Raw genomic sequence first — 20,203 nt, 5'->3', positions numbered from 1 at the left:
AAAGATGCAGTCTCTGCCAGTTCACCCATGTGGCTAAGGGTCACCACTAAGACGTTCTCTTCTCAGCTCTACCTACTCCCACTCCCTCCCCATCCAAAAAAAATGAAAAAGATTTGGACACCCAGGTCTCCCCCAAGTAGGCTTCTTGGTTGATAGGGTAGCACACAGCTATGAACCACTGAAAATGTTTTGCCTTTCTGATCAGAGCAGGCTGAGCAAGAAAAAGACTCAAGTAAGACAACTTTAGAATTTCTTTTAAAAACCTGGGATGACAAAATGAATGCAAATACAAATGCACAGACAAAAACTTTGCTCAAGTGTTAATGCAATTCCCTGAGCACTGGCTGTACCCACCCCAATTCTAACTAGCCTCCAGGCAGCTCCTCTGCATGGCTGGGTTTGAAATCTCAAATGCTGTAACAATGGGGACCAAATGAAATATGGTTGGTCACTTATTTCTGGCACTGGGATATCAGTTCAGAGAGGGTCAGGTGTGGACATGAAGACCAGCACACAGTGGCTTACTAACTTGCCTGGATAAAGACAAAACGAAGAAACAAACGAACCCCACCTGTAAACAAAGTGTGAACATGTGGCAACTGGGGCATCCTGTATGGTCTTAGATATTTTTAGGGAAAATGCATCAAGAATCTTCTGAATGGATTACTTTAAGCGGGTTCAAGAAATGAACCTATGTGATCTTAACTTATATAATTCAACTCAACCAAAATGGGTAGTCTGCAGTCTCTTCCAGTCACCAGCTAGCAATGAAATATATCATCTTCCTTGTGTTGATGCTAGAAGACAACCTGACAAGTGGATTAGAAACCCCCTTGTGCCTTCACATTCTGTCCTAACTTAATTATAAAAAAGAAAATCACCTCCTCTCCAGATAAGGCAACTAAAACAACAGGGATAAATGTAAATTTTACTGCTTGTTGGGCTTTTTCTTTTAATAAGATAACGTGATAAATAAAACCTGCTTCTGTACAGCTATTTAATATTTCAGAAACACGTACATGTTACATGCCAAGAAAGAACCCTGGTTTTCTTGTAAGAAATAAGGTGAGATCATTACTGAAGGAAAAAACCCACAAACAAAAACAAACAATAAAGAAAAACAAGATGAGTGATAAAATCACAAATGCACAACTAACTACAGTTCTGTACCTATACCGCTAGCCACGTTTAACAAGATGCTGGGGAAGCAGGAACTTACTTTACGTACAAGTCCCTTTTTCCCACAAAACTGAATGAAAAAACAAGGTCAGAATTTTTTAAACCAGTGGCCACATAGTAAAAACTGTTCATTGTTGTCCATTCATTTGAAAAGCAAAGTCACTAGGATGGTAGAAAAGTGATAACCGGTGCCTTTTAAACTTTCTGATGATGAACACATTTTCTCTAAGATTGAGAATTATCTCCACTCTCTCTGCATAACCAGAAACAAGATGCAGGAGACAGTGAGGAGGCAGGGCTGGGCCCCAATACGGGCACCAGCGCGGCTGGCTTTGCCATTGGCATTCTTCCCAGAGTGGTCAGTTGCGTTATACTCAAGCTCCGAAGGACACTGCTGATACTCACATCCACTTCCACTTCCTTCTCCACTGTTTTCATCAGCTATTTAAAAAACAAAAACAAAATAGAGATTTCCACTTGTTCTTATCACAGGGTGTACGAGAAAAATTGGTACTTTACAACCACAAATGCTTACTGATATCAAAGAAGTCCACATCGTTCCCACTGTAAGCATTCTTCATTTTACTAGTCATAACCCGAAGAGCCATGATTTGACGAAGGATCACCATGTCCTGTTTGCTGGTGTCAACCTGGACCTCCGGATTACTGATCTGGTTGGCTAATCCATTTCCTGTCACTGCAAACAGGTACCTGAGATGACATATGACCCCAGTGAGATTATCAGTAAAACAAGTTACAGAAGATCAAAGATTTCTTCCTGGATTCTAGCACATACACTGAGTACAATGAACTTCCATTTCTAAATAAACTCGAATTTCTCCTTTTCCTGGGTATCCATCTTTTTTCTCCAATTTGACTAGGACTTTTTGAAAGTTACCCATTTTGCAGAGGTTGGTGGGTCAGAGTAAACTGCTGATAAAGTGGGTACTTATTTCAGTTATGGAGTGTGTAGGGGAGGGACACAGGGCACCACCAAATAAGAGAATGGCTCTGGTACTTTATAGGACAAACCATTGGGTGAAGAACCACAGGTGTTTGTTAAATGATTTTTTAAACAGCACTATTTGAACAGTCTGATCCCTGGCTGCAGCCCTAATGCTGGAATATGACTATTAGAGACCTTTGACCCAGTACAAGTAGCTGGGTATCTTGTCAATACTTCACTGGTAAAGCCCATTCTTAAGAATGTACGTATGGAAGCCTTCATTGTTGTTACTACCTACTTTGAATCGCTTCTTGAATGACAATGGAGAAAAACACTCTCTGAAGGTTACGCAGACATCTAGGAAGGGAGAGACTGCAGATCTATGGACCGGAGGCTAACCTGCTTTTGCCTTTTCCATTCCAGCAGTCATCTTCATTGCCGTTTCCTGCAGCCATCCTCTCATCATTGCAAATGTTGCTAGGGAGAGAGGACCAGAACTTCTTGGCCTGTTTCAGTTTCTCCTTGACATCAGTAACCTGATTAGGGGAAGCAGGAGAGAGACCTCTGTAAAACAATACCAAAGAACCTTACAGATGTGCCTTTGACCATTTCTAAAGTATCTGCAGAATGATACACAATTCACTTCCAATTTTAGTCACTAGAGAAAACTAAAGAAAATTTAGTTTTCTCAAATTTACACTTAGAACTATAGAATTACTCAAATAAATTAATAGTTGAAATATTCTGAAGGTATTTCCTGGACATACTGCCCACTCTACCTCTTCACTGTAACTTCCATCTGAGGCTTACCAGTTTCTATACCCTGTGGATAGAATAAGACATGGTCTCTCATCACAAGCCATTTACATTCAGGATCCAGATTATATATTGTCCACTCTGTGAAACTTGCCTTTCACTGTCCTCCCTCCCCTTGTCTATGTTCCTTCCTACTGCTATATTTGAAGCATATTGCTGTGTATAAAGCAGCCTGCTTACATTTCCTTATCCTTCTCCCATCCTATCAATTTACTAGTTATCATCTTAGTAAGCTGGATTGTCTGCATGTCCCTCTCTGTTGGGGCTTTTTCAGAACAAGGACCTGTCTTATTCCTCAAAGTGACCCTGTAACTAGCACAGTGATGGGCTCATAGTAGCTGCTTAGTAAATACATGGTAAAACAGCAGCTGGGTTTGAGATAAGACTTATTGCACACACTCCCTCAAATATGTATGAATTTGCTGAGCTAGAAAATTGAAAGAGGGAGATTTACCAATACTCACATTCAATGTGCTTAAAAAGTTTTACCTGTAAGACCCACACTTGTAAACCTTCCAACTAAAACTGCATTTTGAACAAATGTTTTCTGTGTTTTGTCATTAAATGGCCATTCCTAACAGCGTGCTTACCAGTTGGTCCAAACTAGTGCCAGCTGCTGTGGTTGGGCGTTCCTCAGGGTGATATGGTCTGAAGCGGGCATTGAAGGCAGTTTCCGAAATGGAACGGGAAATTCGTCCAGCTGGGAGGGGCTTGGGGGGTCCACATCCCTGGAAAACCTGCATTAGAGCAAGTATGATCATATTAGGGAAGTCACATCAAAAGCTGGAGTGGGCCTGAGTTTCCCCTTTCCAGTATCCTGCCCTCTTTACCTTCTGGGACACTTGCACACTATTGTCCTGCATGTTCATAATAGCATCAGAAATCTTCACATCAATGGGATCCATGACTGATTCAATGTTGAAAGGGCCCTCTAGCCTCTCTGCCACCATCAGCATAGCATCTAACGTGAGGTTTGGGGAAGAATAATACAGCATAAAAAGTAAATCATTAGTTCATCCTTAGGTAATCAGGCTGATCATTTTACTGTTCTTGTTTGTTGTGGAGGTAGAGGGAAGGCATGCATCATAATTAATTCATGTTTTTATATCTATTTCTATTTACACTAAACTGCACTGCATCATTATGTATCGCCAGCTTGCTAAAATGTATGGTGACCAGATGAATGTTTCACTCTGCAGCAAGGAAACCCAATCAGGAAACTTCTATTATACTGATGAGGCATTCCTTCATGTGTCAGTGGCTGTCACTGTAAGGCTCTGAGCTAGCTCCCAGCAGACAAACCTAAAGCTGGAGGTAGAATAACATGGTAGTTCTCCCAGACTTCCTAGGAGCTTTTCATTTTAGATTCCATTTACAAGAGTCAAAAATATACATCAGTGAAAACACTGGCATACCAACTCTTACTTCCGCCCCCCCCCCCCATGAAACTCTCCTAGATGCCTGAGTGCACAGAAAACACAAATAGAAGTATTCCAGCAAATTCTAATGACTTTAAATAATGAAAATTTTGAAAACTGCAATTTTTGGAATAAGAAAAACTGCCCATTTCAAGTATAAGGGCCTTGATTTATTTAAAAGCAAAATATGTTCCTCTCTGAGTGAAAAGACAGCACAAGGGGTCCACACAAACCATGTACTCACAGTGCATTTTCATGGATCACTCTGTAAGTCACTTTTACATGCTGGAGGAGTCTGGAATTTTTTTAGTTAGTACACATTGAATCTCTTAAATAAAATACGCTCTACTCGTTTTCTTGTCATTCATGTTTGTTGGGATTATGAGATTTAGTATTTTGGCCTTGTAGATATTTTGAAAAATTGGAAGAAACTGGAAACATAATTTCTCCCCTTTCTTCTTTACTGCTTAAAGCATGGCAGGAAAAGGAGAGTTAGGCCCACATTATCCACAGCCTTCAGGTAGTCTGAGGACAGCTGCTGGAAAGAAAGGCTAATTTCCAGAAGATTATGTATGTACTCAAACAGCACTGTAGGCCATGGCTGAACTTCTACACGTAAGCTTTCCAATGAAAAGGAGTTTCAACATCAGCATATCAATGAAACCAAATTTGGTCATCAACCTTTCACCTTCAACCTAGAACAAATGCAGCATAGCATTTTAAAGCACAGGGTCATTTCTCTGAACTACAATTCCGATGTCACAAACCACAAATAGATTTCCGTGAAATGCAATTTTTTTACAAGTAATAACAAATGAAGTTTCAAATTGCATTGTGGTAAGCACCAATAAAGTGATGCTTCCAACCTCTAAGTAAAGGCTGCCAGCATGAATATACCATTGTACTAGAGGAGAGAAAAAATGCTTTTGATGTGCTAGCAAAAGCAGACTTTTGTAAACAAGTGGAGCACAACTTCACTGTGTTCATCACTGTCAAAGCAGCAGGGCTGCCATGTACAGAAAGCACATTCCTTCGTAGCTGAGAAGTCAGCCCTTGCTCCAAATAAAAATATTATGAATAAATAGATAATAAACATCCAAAAATGCAGAATTTAAACAACAGAAAACAGCACATTTTGTAACTACTTATTCCCTGAGTGTTGAGGAAAAAGCCACATCACTAATGTGTTTGTGAAAGACTGAAAGGAAACATAAACCCCAATTCACTGGCTGTTTGGCGTCTTTGTAAACTCTGAGCCGGCCGGCATACACAAGGGCCTGGGAATGGAGAGTGAAGCTGGGCCTTTGTTGGAGCCGGTGCCATGGCATTGCGTGCTGCACGGCTGAAGAATGCAAATGAGGGCACGTTCTGCATGTGGCCTGCAGCCCAGGAGCCAAAGCTGCCCCTAACCCCTGGGGAAAAGTCGTGATTGGCTATCAACTGGGCTCTTCCTTACAGCAGCCAGCCCTGATCAGAAGCGCCAAGCAAAGTCCAAAGGCAGGGGGTTTGGAGTTTTGGTTTTATTCTGGTCCATCTAAACCACAAGGTGTCATTTGACTGTCTGCCTCCTGCCAGGAACTGGCTGGTGTCTCCACCAGCAACCCCAATATCCTACCACTAAATTCCTGCTGGCAGAAAAATGAGACATTAATAAGGTTGGCTACAAGTCCAACAATGCTAGCACTACTACAGTATGTGACAGAGAACAAGTGGCACCTGAGTGTAGCTTATGACTCTTCAGAAATTGTGTTTTATTTTTGGTTGGGGGTGGGGTGGGCAGGGAGTATATTCAAACTAAAGGTTTCATAGAAGTGACTACAAAACCAAGCCCACGGTGTTTCAAATATTTGGATCCACCCTGATAAAGACTGACAATACTTGAATAGATGCAGTTAAAGAGAGGAAAGAGAGGGCATGGCAACTAGGAGGCAGATTTGAAAACTCATCCTTGAGTCTCTGAAAGCATCTAGTTCAACAGCAGGATTCCAGGGCTCAGGATCTCAGCACTCCTCCCCCCATCCCCCCAGCAATGAGGCCATCCCTTCTCATGAGGGAAAGTGATTCCTTCTGCACTGTGCTTCCAATAATCAGAAACCCACATCTTCAGCCTCACGACAGGACTAGAAGAACAAAAGGCAGTTTATTGACTTAACCCCAAGATCTGATTTAAAGAACTGGTGGGGGGGACCTTCAACCATTCATTAACTGCTATCACTTAAAGAAAAAAAAATTCTTAGCAAAAAAACCCAATAACTTATAGCACATGTAGCAGAGGTATGTAAATTGGGACCAATTTCTGCAGTCACAGAGCAAATCAATTAGAGCATTGTGAAAATTCATGAAAAGCACTGAAAAGTGACGTCTATTATTCCTGGCCTTTTATATCAGGTTTTTAAAAATAAAGAGTAAAATAACCATTAAACATCAAGTTTAGATACAATTATACACCTCAACCCTCCAAAAAGTATCATTTAAAATAACCAAGGAAAATTGATTCAGAAATCCTATCAATTTTCACTTGGGTTTAATTTTATTTCTTGAAAAATAACAAATGTAATTTTTAAAACACACAACAAGAACAGCACAGCAATTTAAGTCCTCCTTGTTTTAGGGTACCTTGTTGAAAACGTTTATCAAGCAAGCCAAGTCTGGCTTTGATTTAATGAGGGTGGACCTGCATAATCTTGGGAAAAATATGTAGAACTTTTATTTTAATACACAGATAAGAGTTACAGTTTTGGCCAGAATATAAAAATACCAGAATAACACAAGGGGTATGCCGCTCTGCACCTTATTCCTGATGTGTCTGTAGAAGACTTAGCAAGCAACACTAGATCACTATCACCATACATTTTTTTTTTTTGGTACCATGTGGTAAATTCTACTCCTTTGCCGAGAGAACTACTGCAATAGAAGTTATACAGGGTGAAGTTAAAAAGTTAAGTGACTTAAAAAAATAAATTTAGCAAAAACAAATTGCAAACATGACATTTGGGTGTGGAGTGACAACGGGATTAAAAAAAGGGAAAGAAAAAAAATCAACTTTAGATCTGCAAATGCCATGGGCTTTTATTTCCATGGGAAATATTTTAAAGCAACACTCTCTCCCATGGCTTCATTCTGGGCATGATGTGCCATTTATGCGTGTGTGTCTTTGCTGGTCTTACGCCTTCCCTTTCATGGGATTCTGCTTTTCTGTGTGTAAAAGATTTTTTTCAGGTCTTCTAGCTTTGAGCTATTTAGGCTACAATTGTGTTGAAGTGCTTAATATTCACATCTTTTTTTTTCTTGTGTCAGTGTTCTCAAGAATCTGTTGGAGCCAATTTATTGATGCACTTTCAAACAGAGTTAATATGGTAATTAGCTCTCATGCAGACTAAAAAGGCATTCCCCACTGCCAATTCCCCTCTCCCCCCCCAAAAAAGCTAGCAAATTGCATACATGTTCCCATGATGTGGACAAATAAGTGAAAAATAGGTGCTCATAAAGAGCACCATCAAATTCTGCAACTACCCAAATGTGGCTGGGGTATGGGGAAAAATCTGCATTAGTTTGTGTGAGTTGTTAGCATGTGTGTGTGGCCTCACTAGACCCTCTGCATGTGGAGCTTCAGCACTGATGGTTCAGGACTAACATATGTGTTAGGTAGGCATCAAGGGACTTGATGACTGGACATTAAATCATCCTTAATTTGTCCTTCCACACAAGTCATAATTAACCCTCTCAGAATCTGGCCTCTTAACTTACATTGCTGTCTGGGTTCAAGTGATGGTTTTGTAGGTTTTAAGTATGTGCGAGAATATTTACCTCTAAAATGATCACAGGGCAAAAAGTTTTTCCATTCTCACCAGATCAGTCCGTTATTATTAAATCCTCCACAGAAAGAGAACCCCTGAATGTTTACAGTCAGATTTCACCTGGTGCAAATATCCAATGGGCATCTGGCCAGTTTGCAGAACATCTGGGTGCAGTGTAACAGATACAACAGTTTAAAAGCCACTTCCAGAGCACGGTAATGATTGTACACCAGCATTTACTGTACATAGATGCAAGCCTATGATGCACAACCAAATCTGACCTTTAGGGGAGACATGTCAGAAAGTCACTTTTTCATTATTCAAACTTGGTAGTCACTGTGTCTAATGTCTTCAGAAATGCCACCGTATTAGAGAATGTTTACTTGTAGAATGGTATGAACTTTGAGTACACTTAGAACACTGGCAAACATTAAATACCGAACAAAGATTTCATACCTGACAATTACAATATTCCTTGTAGCAGGAAGCTGAGCTATTTTCAGTGATACAAATACATTAATTGCTTGCTCACCTATGAAATTGTTCCACTCAACATCAAGATCTCCTTGGTTGGCCAAACAACCTCTCATGATGTTCGAGCAGTAGTTGTAACATGGCTTCACAGTCACTAGACCCTGGCAGTGGGAGCAGTAAATCATCTTCAACAAGGCATGGGTACACTGGGCTGTGGGATTTACCTAATTTGGGACAAGAAAGAGACAGTGTTGGGGGCAAAGACAGACACAGAAATTGCAAGTCTATCAATTTGACCTTGAAGGTTTGGCCATGAATTTTAGTTAAGAATGCACTGTGATGGATCATTTAGTAGGCCTGGCCTGCTTCCTGAAGAGGTGAAATAGAGCAAGATTAGATTTTTTAAAAAAAGGTATGTGGTGGGAAGGGGGTGTAAGAATGAATGTTGTATTACCTTAAATAACCAAGCTCCATGTATCTCCCACCCTGTAAACTTTCATTCTTTTCCCCTGTCTTTCAATCTCTGTCTCTCTCTCTCACACATACACACTCACTCTTATGTTAAATGACTCAATTATTTCAAAGTCCTACAAATAATTTCCCAGGATCATCCATGAGATAGAGTAGTAGAGACTACCTTTACCTGCCCTCCATGCATGGTAAACTATGGCCTCTACCATCACTGTGTTTGCCTTGCCGGATTGAAACATGACTGCATCTTCCTTTTAAAACAACAACAACACTGAGTACAGACTGTCTTTGAAACTTAACACCCCCCGTCAAGGTTTAAAAAGGTATTTAGTATGTACTCCATTCTACGCCTACAGCTGTGCAGGAGGCAAAATGAATGTATTCTATAGGGAAGAACATGAATAAATTTAAATTTGGGGTTATGTGAGGGCCTCCTAAGGCTTGGGAGCAGTAAAGCACAGAGTTCTCAGGGAACACCTGATGAAAGACATGGGACTTCAATTAAATTTTGAAGAAGGGGTTGAATTTAAGTAATGAGGAAGAACACCGAGTTAGAAAGAATTAAATGAATAAAAGCTGCAAGAGAATGTACCAAATATACTGTGGCATCTTAGAATGGGGTTGAGGAATTGTGGGAAATAAGGATGGCTGCATAGGAAGGAGTGCATGGACAGAATGAAAGGGGCTTCAACACTAAGCAGAAACGAGACAACATATGACAGGGTTACTAAAAATTTATGAACAAGAAAGTGGCTAGAGTAAAAAGAACACTAAACTACATTGGGTTGGCCATCCTCTGCAGAGAAATGAGACTTAGCTTCATCTTCCTACTTCCATAAGGTAAAATTGTCTTGGATATAGAATTGCTGATATTCACTCTGTTACTCATTTCCATCAGTACTTAGAAAGGAGTATGGCTAGGTGTCACACATGGACAGCTAACCAAATGTTCTGGTCTTCTCATCCTCTCTGCTCCACCCTCCTCTTTTGGAGTCAGTATCAGAGCATTAGTGCATTCCTCTCTATCAGTACCAGCCAGCTCTGCAAACAGACTTGTTATGGCAGATACCACTGCAAGAGAACAGAAGCTGGGATGCAGGGCAGCCCAGCAGTGCACTTCACCTGCTCTGGTTGTGGCATTGGATACCACTTATCAACAGTTCCCTGAGGAAAAGGAATGGGGTGCCTAGTACTGTCAGGAGAAAAACTTAACCCTGCTAGACTCCTATGTGATGCACACACAAACTCCCTCTTATCTCAAACAGAACTCTAACCTAAAAGGGGGTAAAAGGAAACACACAAAATGGTAACTATACACACTGAAGTTGACATTCCCTATGAATAAGTAGGATTTTCTCAGAAAAAAAAACAGTCCCAAATATTTTCCTAGGCATTAAATTAGTCCTTTTGACTACATATTACTGTACAGTAATATCTTAGCTAACCAGTCCTGGAGGAATGGCCACTCTAGAGAGCTAGATTTTCTAGATAGTTCATTCCTTCAAATAAGTCACATATAGTTAAGGACTTTGATACTGTCCACTCCCTCATTTTACAGATGAGCAAAGAAGGCCTGGAAAGAAGAGGCAGCTTAAGAATCACAGGATCGTAGAAGTCTTAGAGTTGGAAGGGACCTCAGAGTTCACTGGGTACAGATCTCACATTTAAGGTATAAGAAAACCAAAGCCAAAGAGATTAATCAACTGGCTGACAGCCACTCTGATACATTTGATTCCAGCACTGCACACCTTATGAAACCTTTGTGATGAGAAGATTTCCCACATGGATGCTGCCCTGTCTTCTTAAACAGAATATATGAAACTATACTAGTAGGCATTAGTTTCCTTCTTTACTTTAGTTAGGATCCACATTGGTGAGACTGCTAAATGGCTGGATTTTAGAGAGATAAAGAGTTACTATGTAAATTCCTATGAAAAATCATACAATAGCACATGACAGTTGTTGAATAGTATGTTTAAGAGGAACAACATCATAGTAAGAAGAAATGTAGAAGGCGAAAGTGTCAACAAGTAGTTATTGAGCACCTGCTATTTGCCAGGGATTATTCTGGAATGTATTTGCGATTAGTTAACAAGGCAAGTAGGAATTTCCATTTTAGAATATGGAACCTGTTCTAGGAAACATGAAGATATTCCAAAAAACTATAGGCCTTTAGGAAATAAGTGAAAATTCAAAACTCAATAGTTATATTTGAGAAATATTTTTTTCAAATAAGTTCTTTCCCATTCCTTTTCTTTTTAAACTCGAGGAAGTGGTCCATTGTATTCTTATAGGTCTAAATTACTTATGCAGATCTTGTAGTACCCGGTCCTAAAAAACGTTGATGGCTCAAGATTTAAAAACAGAGACCACACTAAAAGACGCAGTAGACATTTAATAAATAAAGATTATGAAACTGGATTAGGCAAAGTTTTTCCATTTCATTCTGCTCTGCACATGATTTGTTGTATAACTCCTAAAATGATCACAAGGAACTCAGCTCTAACATTCTATAGAAACACTAAATAATACCAGAACTGAGAAGAGAAACAGGGAAGTTATAAGAAAGCTGGGATGAGAAAAGACATATGAAATACCAAAGTTGGAGAAAATCTGTCTTTTGTCTCACAAGCACTAATCAGACCACCATGCAGTATTTTGCATGAAGGAAATTCAGAACCTGGGAAATAAACCCCTCATGTGGGATGAGGCACTAGTATAAGAGAATAGTTATAAAGCAGTCACAAAACCCAGAGAAAAAGCCAATAATGCAACCACCCCTCAGACCCTGGGTCCGTACCCTGCCAACCTGCCCAAGCTCAGGATGGTATACTTAAAGTGCCAAAGACTAGTTCTACGTTCTGGCTCTAGACTACCCCAGTGGCTAAACAAAATGGCTGCCTATACTTTCTTCTTGGTAAGAAGCAATGCATGGAAGTAGTTTTATTCCAGAAGACTTAAGACTAAGTGGTAGATCATGCCATATGGGGTTTAACAAAAGAGTAACCATACTCCAAGGCCTTACTATAATCCTCAGTTATGTACTGATTCTCTATGGCATGACATGCCATTGAAAATAATCAATGATTATTCCCTTGGGTCACAGCTCCTGACCAGCATTTGATATATTTTCTTCTTGTTTTGAAGGGTCAGTTGAACCCAGATGTGAGGGACCTCCAGACCCTTGGGGCTCAGGTAGGAGTCAGGTAGAGTTCTGATTGCTTTTATGAGAGTCACATTTTTCAGACCTCTCAGAGATTGAATAGTTTCTCAAAATGATATTGAGAAAGAACAGGAAAAAGGATAACTGAACACTCCTCCCTCCCCCCACCTTAAACTACAAACACAAAGAATGAATTAATGTTCTCAGAGAAAATGCTTCTGTAATTCCTATGGTTTTATTACCATGAAAATCTTGATGTCAAGAATCAAAAGAAAAATATTCTGTTCTTTGTCACAATAACTTGTGTACTGATAACTTTTATTGGATTTTATTCACTTGTATTATATACTTAAATAGTTATATGTACCAGGCTGTGTTCTAAGTGCTTTACATGTTTTAACTCATATAAAGCCTTAAAAATTATATGGAATGAGTTCATCATTTCATTTCACAGATGAGGACCAAAGGCCTACAGAGAGTAAGGTGCTCACACCAGGTCTTCCAATAAATAAGTGGCCAAGATGAACCCAGGCAGTTTGGTTCTAGTGCAGGCACACCGGACTCCCTTGATGGTTATCTGAATGGTCTCTTGTCAGTGATAGACTATGGGAACCTTGGGGGAAGCACATGGAGCTAGTCCTTCTCCATAGCTACTAGACCTAGTACAGGGTATCCACACACAGTGAAGTGAACACTCAGCTATGAGGCTGAATGTTTTCTAGGAAGAATCTGTGGTTGTCAAATTTATTGACCAAATGAATCAGCCTTTATGCTGGAGAGTAAGTTGGCATGCAACTGTTTTATGTAAAACAATATATTGACAGAATACTTTAATAATAAACAATAATGACTTATTCAGCCAATGCTTTCTCCTTCAAAAGGTTCAATATGCTACAGGGATGATAAAAACATGAATACATATGTACATAGAAACATATACACAAATATACATCTAGATATAGATATATCACATCACTCACCAACACTTGCTCACAGAAGTCAAAGGCTCAAGTAAACACTGCTCAAGATGGAAAGATTTCACTTGAATAAAACAGAATAACATATATGACCAAATATTTAACATTTTGAAAGAATTCAGCTAAAATGTAGCATTTTTAATTGATAATTCGGTGATTATCAATCTCTACTAGATAGTTGGGAGTTATTTATGCAAGAGAAATGTTTTGACATTATTATCTAAGAATGAGGTGGTTTGATTTGTTTACTTTTCAGGAGGCAGTATAATAAAAGAGAAATTTATGTGATTTCAGTAATTGTATACTAACAAAATTGATGTGTTATTGACTTACAAATTACAATACTATCAGAAGCTACTTTTCAGGCCTTATAAAATCCATCAAAGACTTACCTAGCTCTTTCTAAATGTGAAGATAATTCTAGGAGGCACCTTAGAACTTAGATTTTAGGAGACTATCTATGTTTCATGATAAAAGTCAGTTGGGAAAAGCATCCTTATTTCCTATTTAACGTACTAAGACTTTTGAAAATACTCATTCCTGCCCTGGCTGGTGGCTCAGTGGACTGAATGCTGGCCTGAGAACAGAGAGGTTGCCAGTTTGATCCCCAGTCAGGGCACCTGCCTGGGTTGCAGGCCAGGTCCCCAGTAGGGGGCGCACAAGAGACAACCACACACTGATGTTTCTCTCCCTCTCTTTCTCCCTCCCCTCCCCTCTCTAAAATAAATAAATAAAATCTTTTTTAAAAATACTCATCTCTGCCTTCCTCGGGATATACATTTAATATGACATATGCACACCACTTCTGCTATAAAAAGCCTTTGCAGAAAAGTCCCTTTCTCTGCAAAGACTCTTCTAAATGCATTGAGACTTTCTACAAAATAATCTGCATTTTCCAAATACCACATTAAAAACTACTGCAAGCACCCTGAAAAAAAGAAAAAAGGACTCAAGCAGTACTCTTCTTGTAGCCTAGATCTCATATCAGTAATTTAAAATGAGCCTTAAGCTACATTGTAAAGTAATGGCAGTCAACATGCCACACTGAAGTTAAAAACACATTTCCTTTTAGTTTATTTCAGTTCCTAACATACATTCAATGCAACATTTTTGTCCTGCACAGCCAACAGTACCAAACAAACAGAAAAAGGTCTCGATTTTATCTGTTCCTTGGTAACATAAGCACCTAATAACACTAACAGGAAATATTTCCAAAAATGATAGTCGAAGAAAGAGAAAGGGAACCCAAACATGTGGTGAAATGTGATGAGTTTATTCGACAACTTCCTAACTAGGTTTGAAGTCAATACATATGCAAAGAAAGGAGGAGCTGTTCCTATTTTCCCAATAACAGGATGTTAAAAACATAACAAAATGTATAAACTAAAGCCCTGGCTGGCGTAGCTCAGTGGATTGAGCACGGGCTGCGAACCGAAGTGCCGCAGGTTCGATTCCCAGCCAGGGTACATGCCTGGGTTGCAGGCCATAACCCCCAGCAACCGCACATTGATGTTTCTCTCTCTCTCTCTACCTCCCTCCTTTCCCTCTCTAAAAATAAATAAATAAAATCTTAAAAAAATGTACAAACTAGGATTCATTAAAGAATGTCCATAGATACACTGTAGTTAAAATTCAAAATGCATAAATACTTGAAAGTTTGTCTTGTTTTTGGTTTTAAATTATTAGACTCTCTTATGACCTAGAAGTCAAAGCATCACTGCATGGCCCCCTTGTAGAGTGCTCTATTTGAGAGTGTATGATCTCCATTTATTCAGTCCTTAACACTTTCTTTCCATACTCCTACCATCACCATCTACAGCCCCGGTATAGCAAGAGTCCCACCTTCCTCCTGCAATTCCAGTTGTTAGGTTGTGAGTGAAAAAGAATATTAATGGTTCAAGAAATGTCTACACTTTGCATCCTAAAAGCTTTTTACATTGAAAATTTATAAAATTTGTATTTATAATGATTCAGAGAAGGGGCAACATCATCCATGTAGTAATTTGTAGGTGTTGGGAATTGTAAGTAGATGGAAATAAGGGTGGAGCAATGGAAATTGTTTTCAAGGCAGGACAGTCATTTAGACATCACAATGATAAGGTACCAACTTCTAATTATAGTCCCTATAGTTTGGGGAGGGGGTGTAGACATAGTCCCATTATGTCAGTGTTAACTGAAACGATGAAAATGCAACTCTCTCTGGCATAGGATCTGTTCATTTTCATGGTACATGTAGCCACTTGTGCATTTGTGAAAGACCACAAGAGACTTCATCCTTCCAGGCAAAACTGCTGCTACAAGCAGGTAAATAAAAATGTGTCATGAACCATGACAAGTAAAGATGGAATAAGTAATACAAAGATGTGTAGCACCAGGGTATTAGTGAACCATCTGTTACTAATTAACGTGACTTTTCTGTAGTTTGAATTGTAAAACTCAATGGAGTAAGCTGAAACCACTGGATGTTGTGGGCCCAGACAAGGTGAAGCAAGACAAATATACTTCAGCTAAGAAGTGACTTTACCTTGAAGCTAGTTAAGCTTGCTTGGACAAATGGCCTTTAAAAAAGTTTAGTGATAATGCAATAGCATAATCAATAAAGTATAGTTTTAAAAACTACACAGAAAGAAATAATACATAGTTAATGTCTAAGGACTTTCAAAATAAGCCTAATAAATTATCTTAAGAAAAAAAAAAGGCTTAGTGATAATCAGCCCTGGATAAGTGGCTCAGTAGGTTGGAGTACTGTCCAGTAAACTAAAAGGTTGTGGATTCGATTTCCAGTCAGGGCATGTATGACAACCAATCTCTCTCAACCCTCACCCCTTCCCCTCTCTCTAAAATGAATAAAAACATATCCTCCGGTGAAGCTTGTTTTAAAAAGTTTAATGATTATCAAATCATTGTTCAATGTATGTCTGCAACCCTTTTGTTACAAAAGTGAGCTGGAAAAGCAGGTCATACACTCATAAAAAGAAAGTGGAGACATCTTTAAGTATGCAATAACTAGCCACAAGGCAGTGATGCTTTTCATATTTGAAATTAAAGACCTCTTTATATATGAAGTAGGTGAGGTGGCTCTCTTTAATTAGGATATACATTCTCTACTCTGAAAGGTCTTTTTCAGACCCAAGGTAATTAATTCTATTAGACACCGAAAGAAGGAACATCCATCTCTTAGGCTGCTCTAGTTTCACCTGCAAACTACTGTACGTTTAGAAGAGCAGTTGACAGAAGTGGGAACCCATACGAAAAAAACATTGCTTGGGTACCCAAACTGGTAGACAAGCTTACATCTTTTACTAATCAAATGTATATTATTTGACATGTTCAATTTGAAATGTTTTTGAGAGCCAGATCATTTATTGGTTTCCCCATACCACTGTACCTCAAATTTAAAAAAAAAACAAAACAAAAACTCACAGACAGACAACAACATGGTGATTACCAGAGGAGAAGGGAGGTGGGGGGGGGTGGGGGAGGTAGAAGAGGGTAATGGGGAGAAAAACGGTGATGGAAGGAGACTTGACTTGGGGTGGTAAACCAATCATACAATATACAGGTGATGTACTATAGACTTCTACACTTGAAATGTATATAATTTTATTAACTAATGTCACCCCATTAAATTCAATAAAAATTTTAAAATCTGTTTACTTCTATCACCATACATTCGAAAAGAAAAGAAAAGAAAAGAAAAGAAAAGAGAAGAAAAGAAAAGAAAGAAACCCCCCAAAAAGTCCAAAACAAAATCTGTTTAACTGGTAGGCATACTCCAAAAATTATGCCTGGGAAACAAATGGGAAATATGTTTCCAAGTATTCCTTGCATGCTTCTTCTAATCAGAAATATTACATAGTTGACATGTTTTTACCTAATTTGTGTTTTAGCACCTTTAAAAGCTGATGAAATTCCTGAGTAATTATTATTTTATAATTTGTTAAAACAATTTTACTTATTTTTAGAGAGGGGCGAGGAGCAAGAAACGGAAAGAAACACTGATGTACAAAAGTATAACATTGGTCGGTTGCTTCTCACATGCCCCCAATGGGGGACCTGGCCCACAATCCAGGCATGTACCCTGACCAGGAATCAAATCACCAACCTTTTGCTTTGTGGAACTATGTCCAGTCAACTCAGCCATGCTGGTCAAAGCTTATTATTGTATGTATAACTTTGATAACCCAACTTAGTTGAAGAGTTTGATTTCAAGTCAGTCCTTAAGTCTAGAAGAAACTCAGTATTGAAGTAAAATATTTTTAAAAGTTTTCAATTACAACATTTAAAGTAGTCATAAAACAGTGTTGTCAACTAAACAATTGGAAAGTAATGTTTATTCAAAGTAAATAACCTCTATAGCTTGTATTCATCATATTCTCATAACTATGCAAATATTTCTTAGGCAGATAGGAAACTGCAATGAATATAGAATACAGATGATTTAAAAATTAGAGTTATGTTTAGAAAGTAATTTTCTCAAACAATTTAACAATATGATGTTAAACAAGAAATCTATTTCCTCCTTTAAAAAAATACCAAAAGAACCATCAGAAATTGATTGTGACTATTTCATTTTGGGTCACATACTCTTTATTGCATAGGTAAGGGTATATGAAACTTAAAAACAAAAGTCAAGCTTCCTGATTTTCCACAGTTATTTTTGAGAACCATGTCAAGAATACTACACAGAGAAGCCACAACTTCTTACTTTTCTCTAAGCTCTGGGGGGTGGGATGATATGGACAATGGCAAGCTTTTCTACCCCTTCATCTTTTAAACTGCACTGAGTTGTCTCTAAACTGCTTCCTTGTTTCATCAACCACCCCCCAACCTGGGTTTTCTGGAATCTCAGTTCCCTAAGGGGGTTCCAATCTTGCAAAATAAGGCTAACAACAAGACAGTCTTCAGCCAGCTGCCTGGTTCTTCCTAAGAATCAACTCAAAGGAAGGTGGGTGGTTAATGTAAACAAACCACAAATATTCAAATGCTTGCAAGGAGGGCGTTCTCCCCCTTGATTTTCCTCTCTGCACTTGTGTGACCACACACACACATATACACAGACATGCAAAGCACACAGAGGTACTTTTCCACCTCTTCAGCTTAGGATGAACACAAGAAATTATTGCAAGAGGGAAAATGTTCAGTGAACTATACTGAAAATAACTGATTTGGGTTAATTGCACCTTTGTTGAAGGACTCTGACAAGAGCATCTCTAAGATGAATAATGGTTGCTGAGGTTGGCAGAAGTTCAGGAACCAGATTATTCCTCCAATTATAGCCATGATCTCCCTACTTGCTCCCACCCAACCTTATATGCCCCAACATTTTGCAATTCACAATGAAAATATCATGAAGAAAAAAAGTAAACAAAATCATGCTGGAAATAATTGTTTCCTGAAAGTTACTGACTCAGAGATGAGAGAGGAGTAAAACAGTAATAATGAATGTAACTAATTAACAAATCCTTATTATCACCCAATTCTAATACAAAATATCCCATGGACACCTACTTTTTTAACAACACACAATTCTTTAGCATCTCTATCTTCACTTTGGTGAATGTTAGTTTCCTCTCTAACTAGGGTAACCATGCATCCTGGTCTATCCAAGACAGTCCTGATTCCTTATTAAAAATTAGCAGCACATGTTGTCTGGGTATAATGATCAATAAGCACCTCCTGATCTAAATTAGTGTTTCAGTTTGGGCAATACATTGTATCATCACGTTAACTCTAAATGAATTCTCTGATAGGCAATCAGGTTGTTAATTTAGTGTTTGCATTGCTGTTCAGTTTTTATTGACCTTTCCCTAGTCCTCAAAGCAAGTATTGAGTTGGCCAAAATGTTCATTATGTTTTTTCCCTGCTACAGCTCTAGTGGTGCTTAGTTGTCTTTAACTTCATTTGAGACAATTTTGTTAGACTATATTGTGACAGCTTTCATATCAGCATGCATTAAAAAAATCATTATAAGCCCTGGCTGGTGTGGCTCAGTGGATTGAGCTCTGGCCTGTGAACCAAAGGGTCACCAGTTTGATTCCCAGTCAGGGCACATGCCTGGGTTGTGGGCCAGGTCCCTGCTAGGGGGCACATAAGGGGCAACCACACATAGATGTTTCTCCCCTTCTCTTTTTCTCCCCTTTCCCCTCTCTCTAAAAATAAATAAATAAAATCTAAAAAAAACTTACTAAGATTGGTGAATTTTTGTACAGCTATCTTAATACTGAAGATGGAAGTAGATACACAACGTTTTGGGCATATTATACTTTATTATTTCAAAAAAGGTAAAAAATACAATAAAATGCAAAAAAAGATTTAAGCGGTGTATGGAGAAGGTGCTATGACTGATCAAACATGTCAAAAGTGGTTTGTGAAGTTTCTTGGTAGTATTGACATTTTGGCCAAACAATTCTATGCTGCAGGGCTGTCTTATGCATTGGAAGACTTTTAGAAACACTCCTGGCCTCTATCCACTAGAAGCCAATAGTGGAAGATAACAGACACACTCAAAATATCCAAATCAATAATTTTTGGTGAAAATAAAAACTGTGTCTTTTATCTTATGGAAAAAAAAGGTAACGGACTTTTTGGCCAACCCAATATAAGTTATTATCATTTTGTCCCCACGTGTTTTAGAAATGGACTAAAATTTGGCTTTTCCTTTGAGGACCTAAAGGATAGCAGCAAGATAAATCTTGCAAAGATAACTTTGGCCCAGTATATTCTATTTCTTCACTGGTATTGAATGATGGAAGGGTAGAAGTGGAAAGGTCTTCAAGTTTTAAAATTTCACCTTGGGGAGTTAGGGGAGTGAAGGAATCACAGAACCTTTCCCCCCTTGAAGTCCTACTCAAAACCCTACAAACATAAAAATGAGGAAAGCAAAGCTTCTCTGGTGGAGCCAGGAGGTTAGGTCACAGATGCAGATTCTCACCCACTAGAAGACACCCATCTCCCTTGCT

General features: G+C 38.7%; 1 protein-coding gene across 1 annotated transcript in view; it reads right to left on the bottom strand.

Moving 5' to 3' along the window:
- Nucleotides 1-238: 238 nt before the first annotated feature.
- The window catches only part of GPC4 (glypican 4), a 109,496-nt gene continuing 89,531 nt past the window's right edge, over nucleotides 239-20,203 (bottom strand). The window contains exons 4-9 of the mRNA XM_045852266.1: nucleotides 8,689-8,854; nucleotides 3,772-3,902; nucleotides 3,532-3,678; nucleotides 2,525-2,661; nucleotides 1,715-1,890; nucleotides 239-1,620 (exon numbers count right to left, since the gene is read on the bottom strand). Coding sequence (XP_045708222.1) covers nucleotides 1,418-1,620; nucleotides 1,715-1,890; nucleotides 2,525-2,661; nucleotides 3,532-3,678; nucleotides 3,772-3,902; nucleotides 8,689-8,854 — 960 coding nt within the window. The 3' untranslated portion in view covers nucleotides 239-1,417. The remainder of the gene's footprint in view (nucleotides 1,621-1,714; nucleotides 1,891-2,524; nucleotides 2,662-3,531; nucleotides 3,679-3,771; nucleotides 3,903-8,688; nucleotides 8,855-20,203) is intronic.

The sequence above is a fragment of the Phyllostomus hastatus genome, unplaced genomic scaffold (assembly GCF_019186645.2).
Source record: "Phyllostomus hastatus isolate PE091 unplaced genomic scaffold, TTU_PhHast_1.1 phas_contig_90, whole genome shotgun sequence".
Taxonomy (NCBI): Eukaryota; Metazoa; Chordata; class Mammalia; order Chiroptera; family Phyllostomidae; genus Phyllostomus; species Phyllostomus hastatus.
Note: the sequence above shows the minus strand (reverse complement) of the source record. Positions and strands in the feature narration are given on the sequence as shown.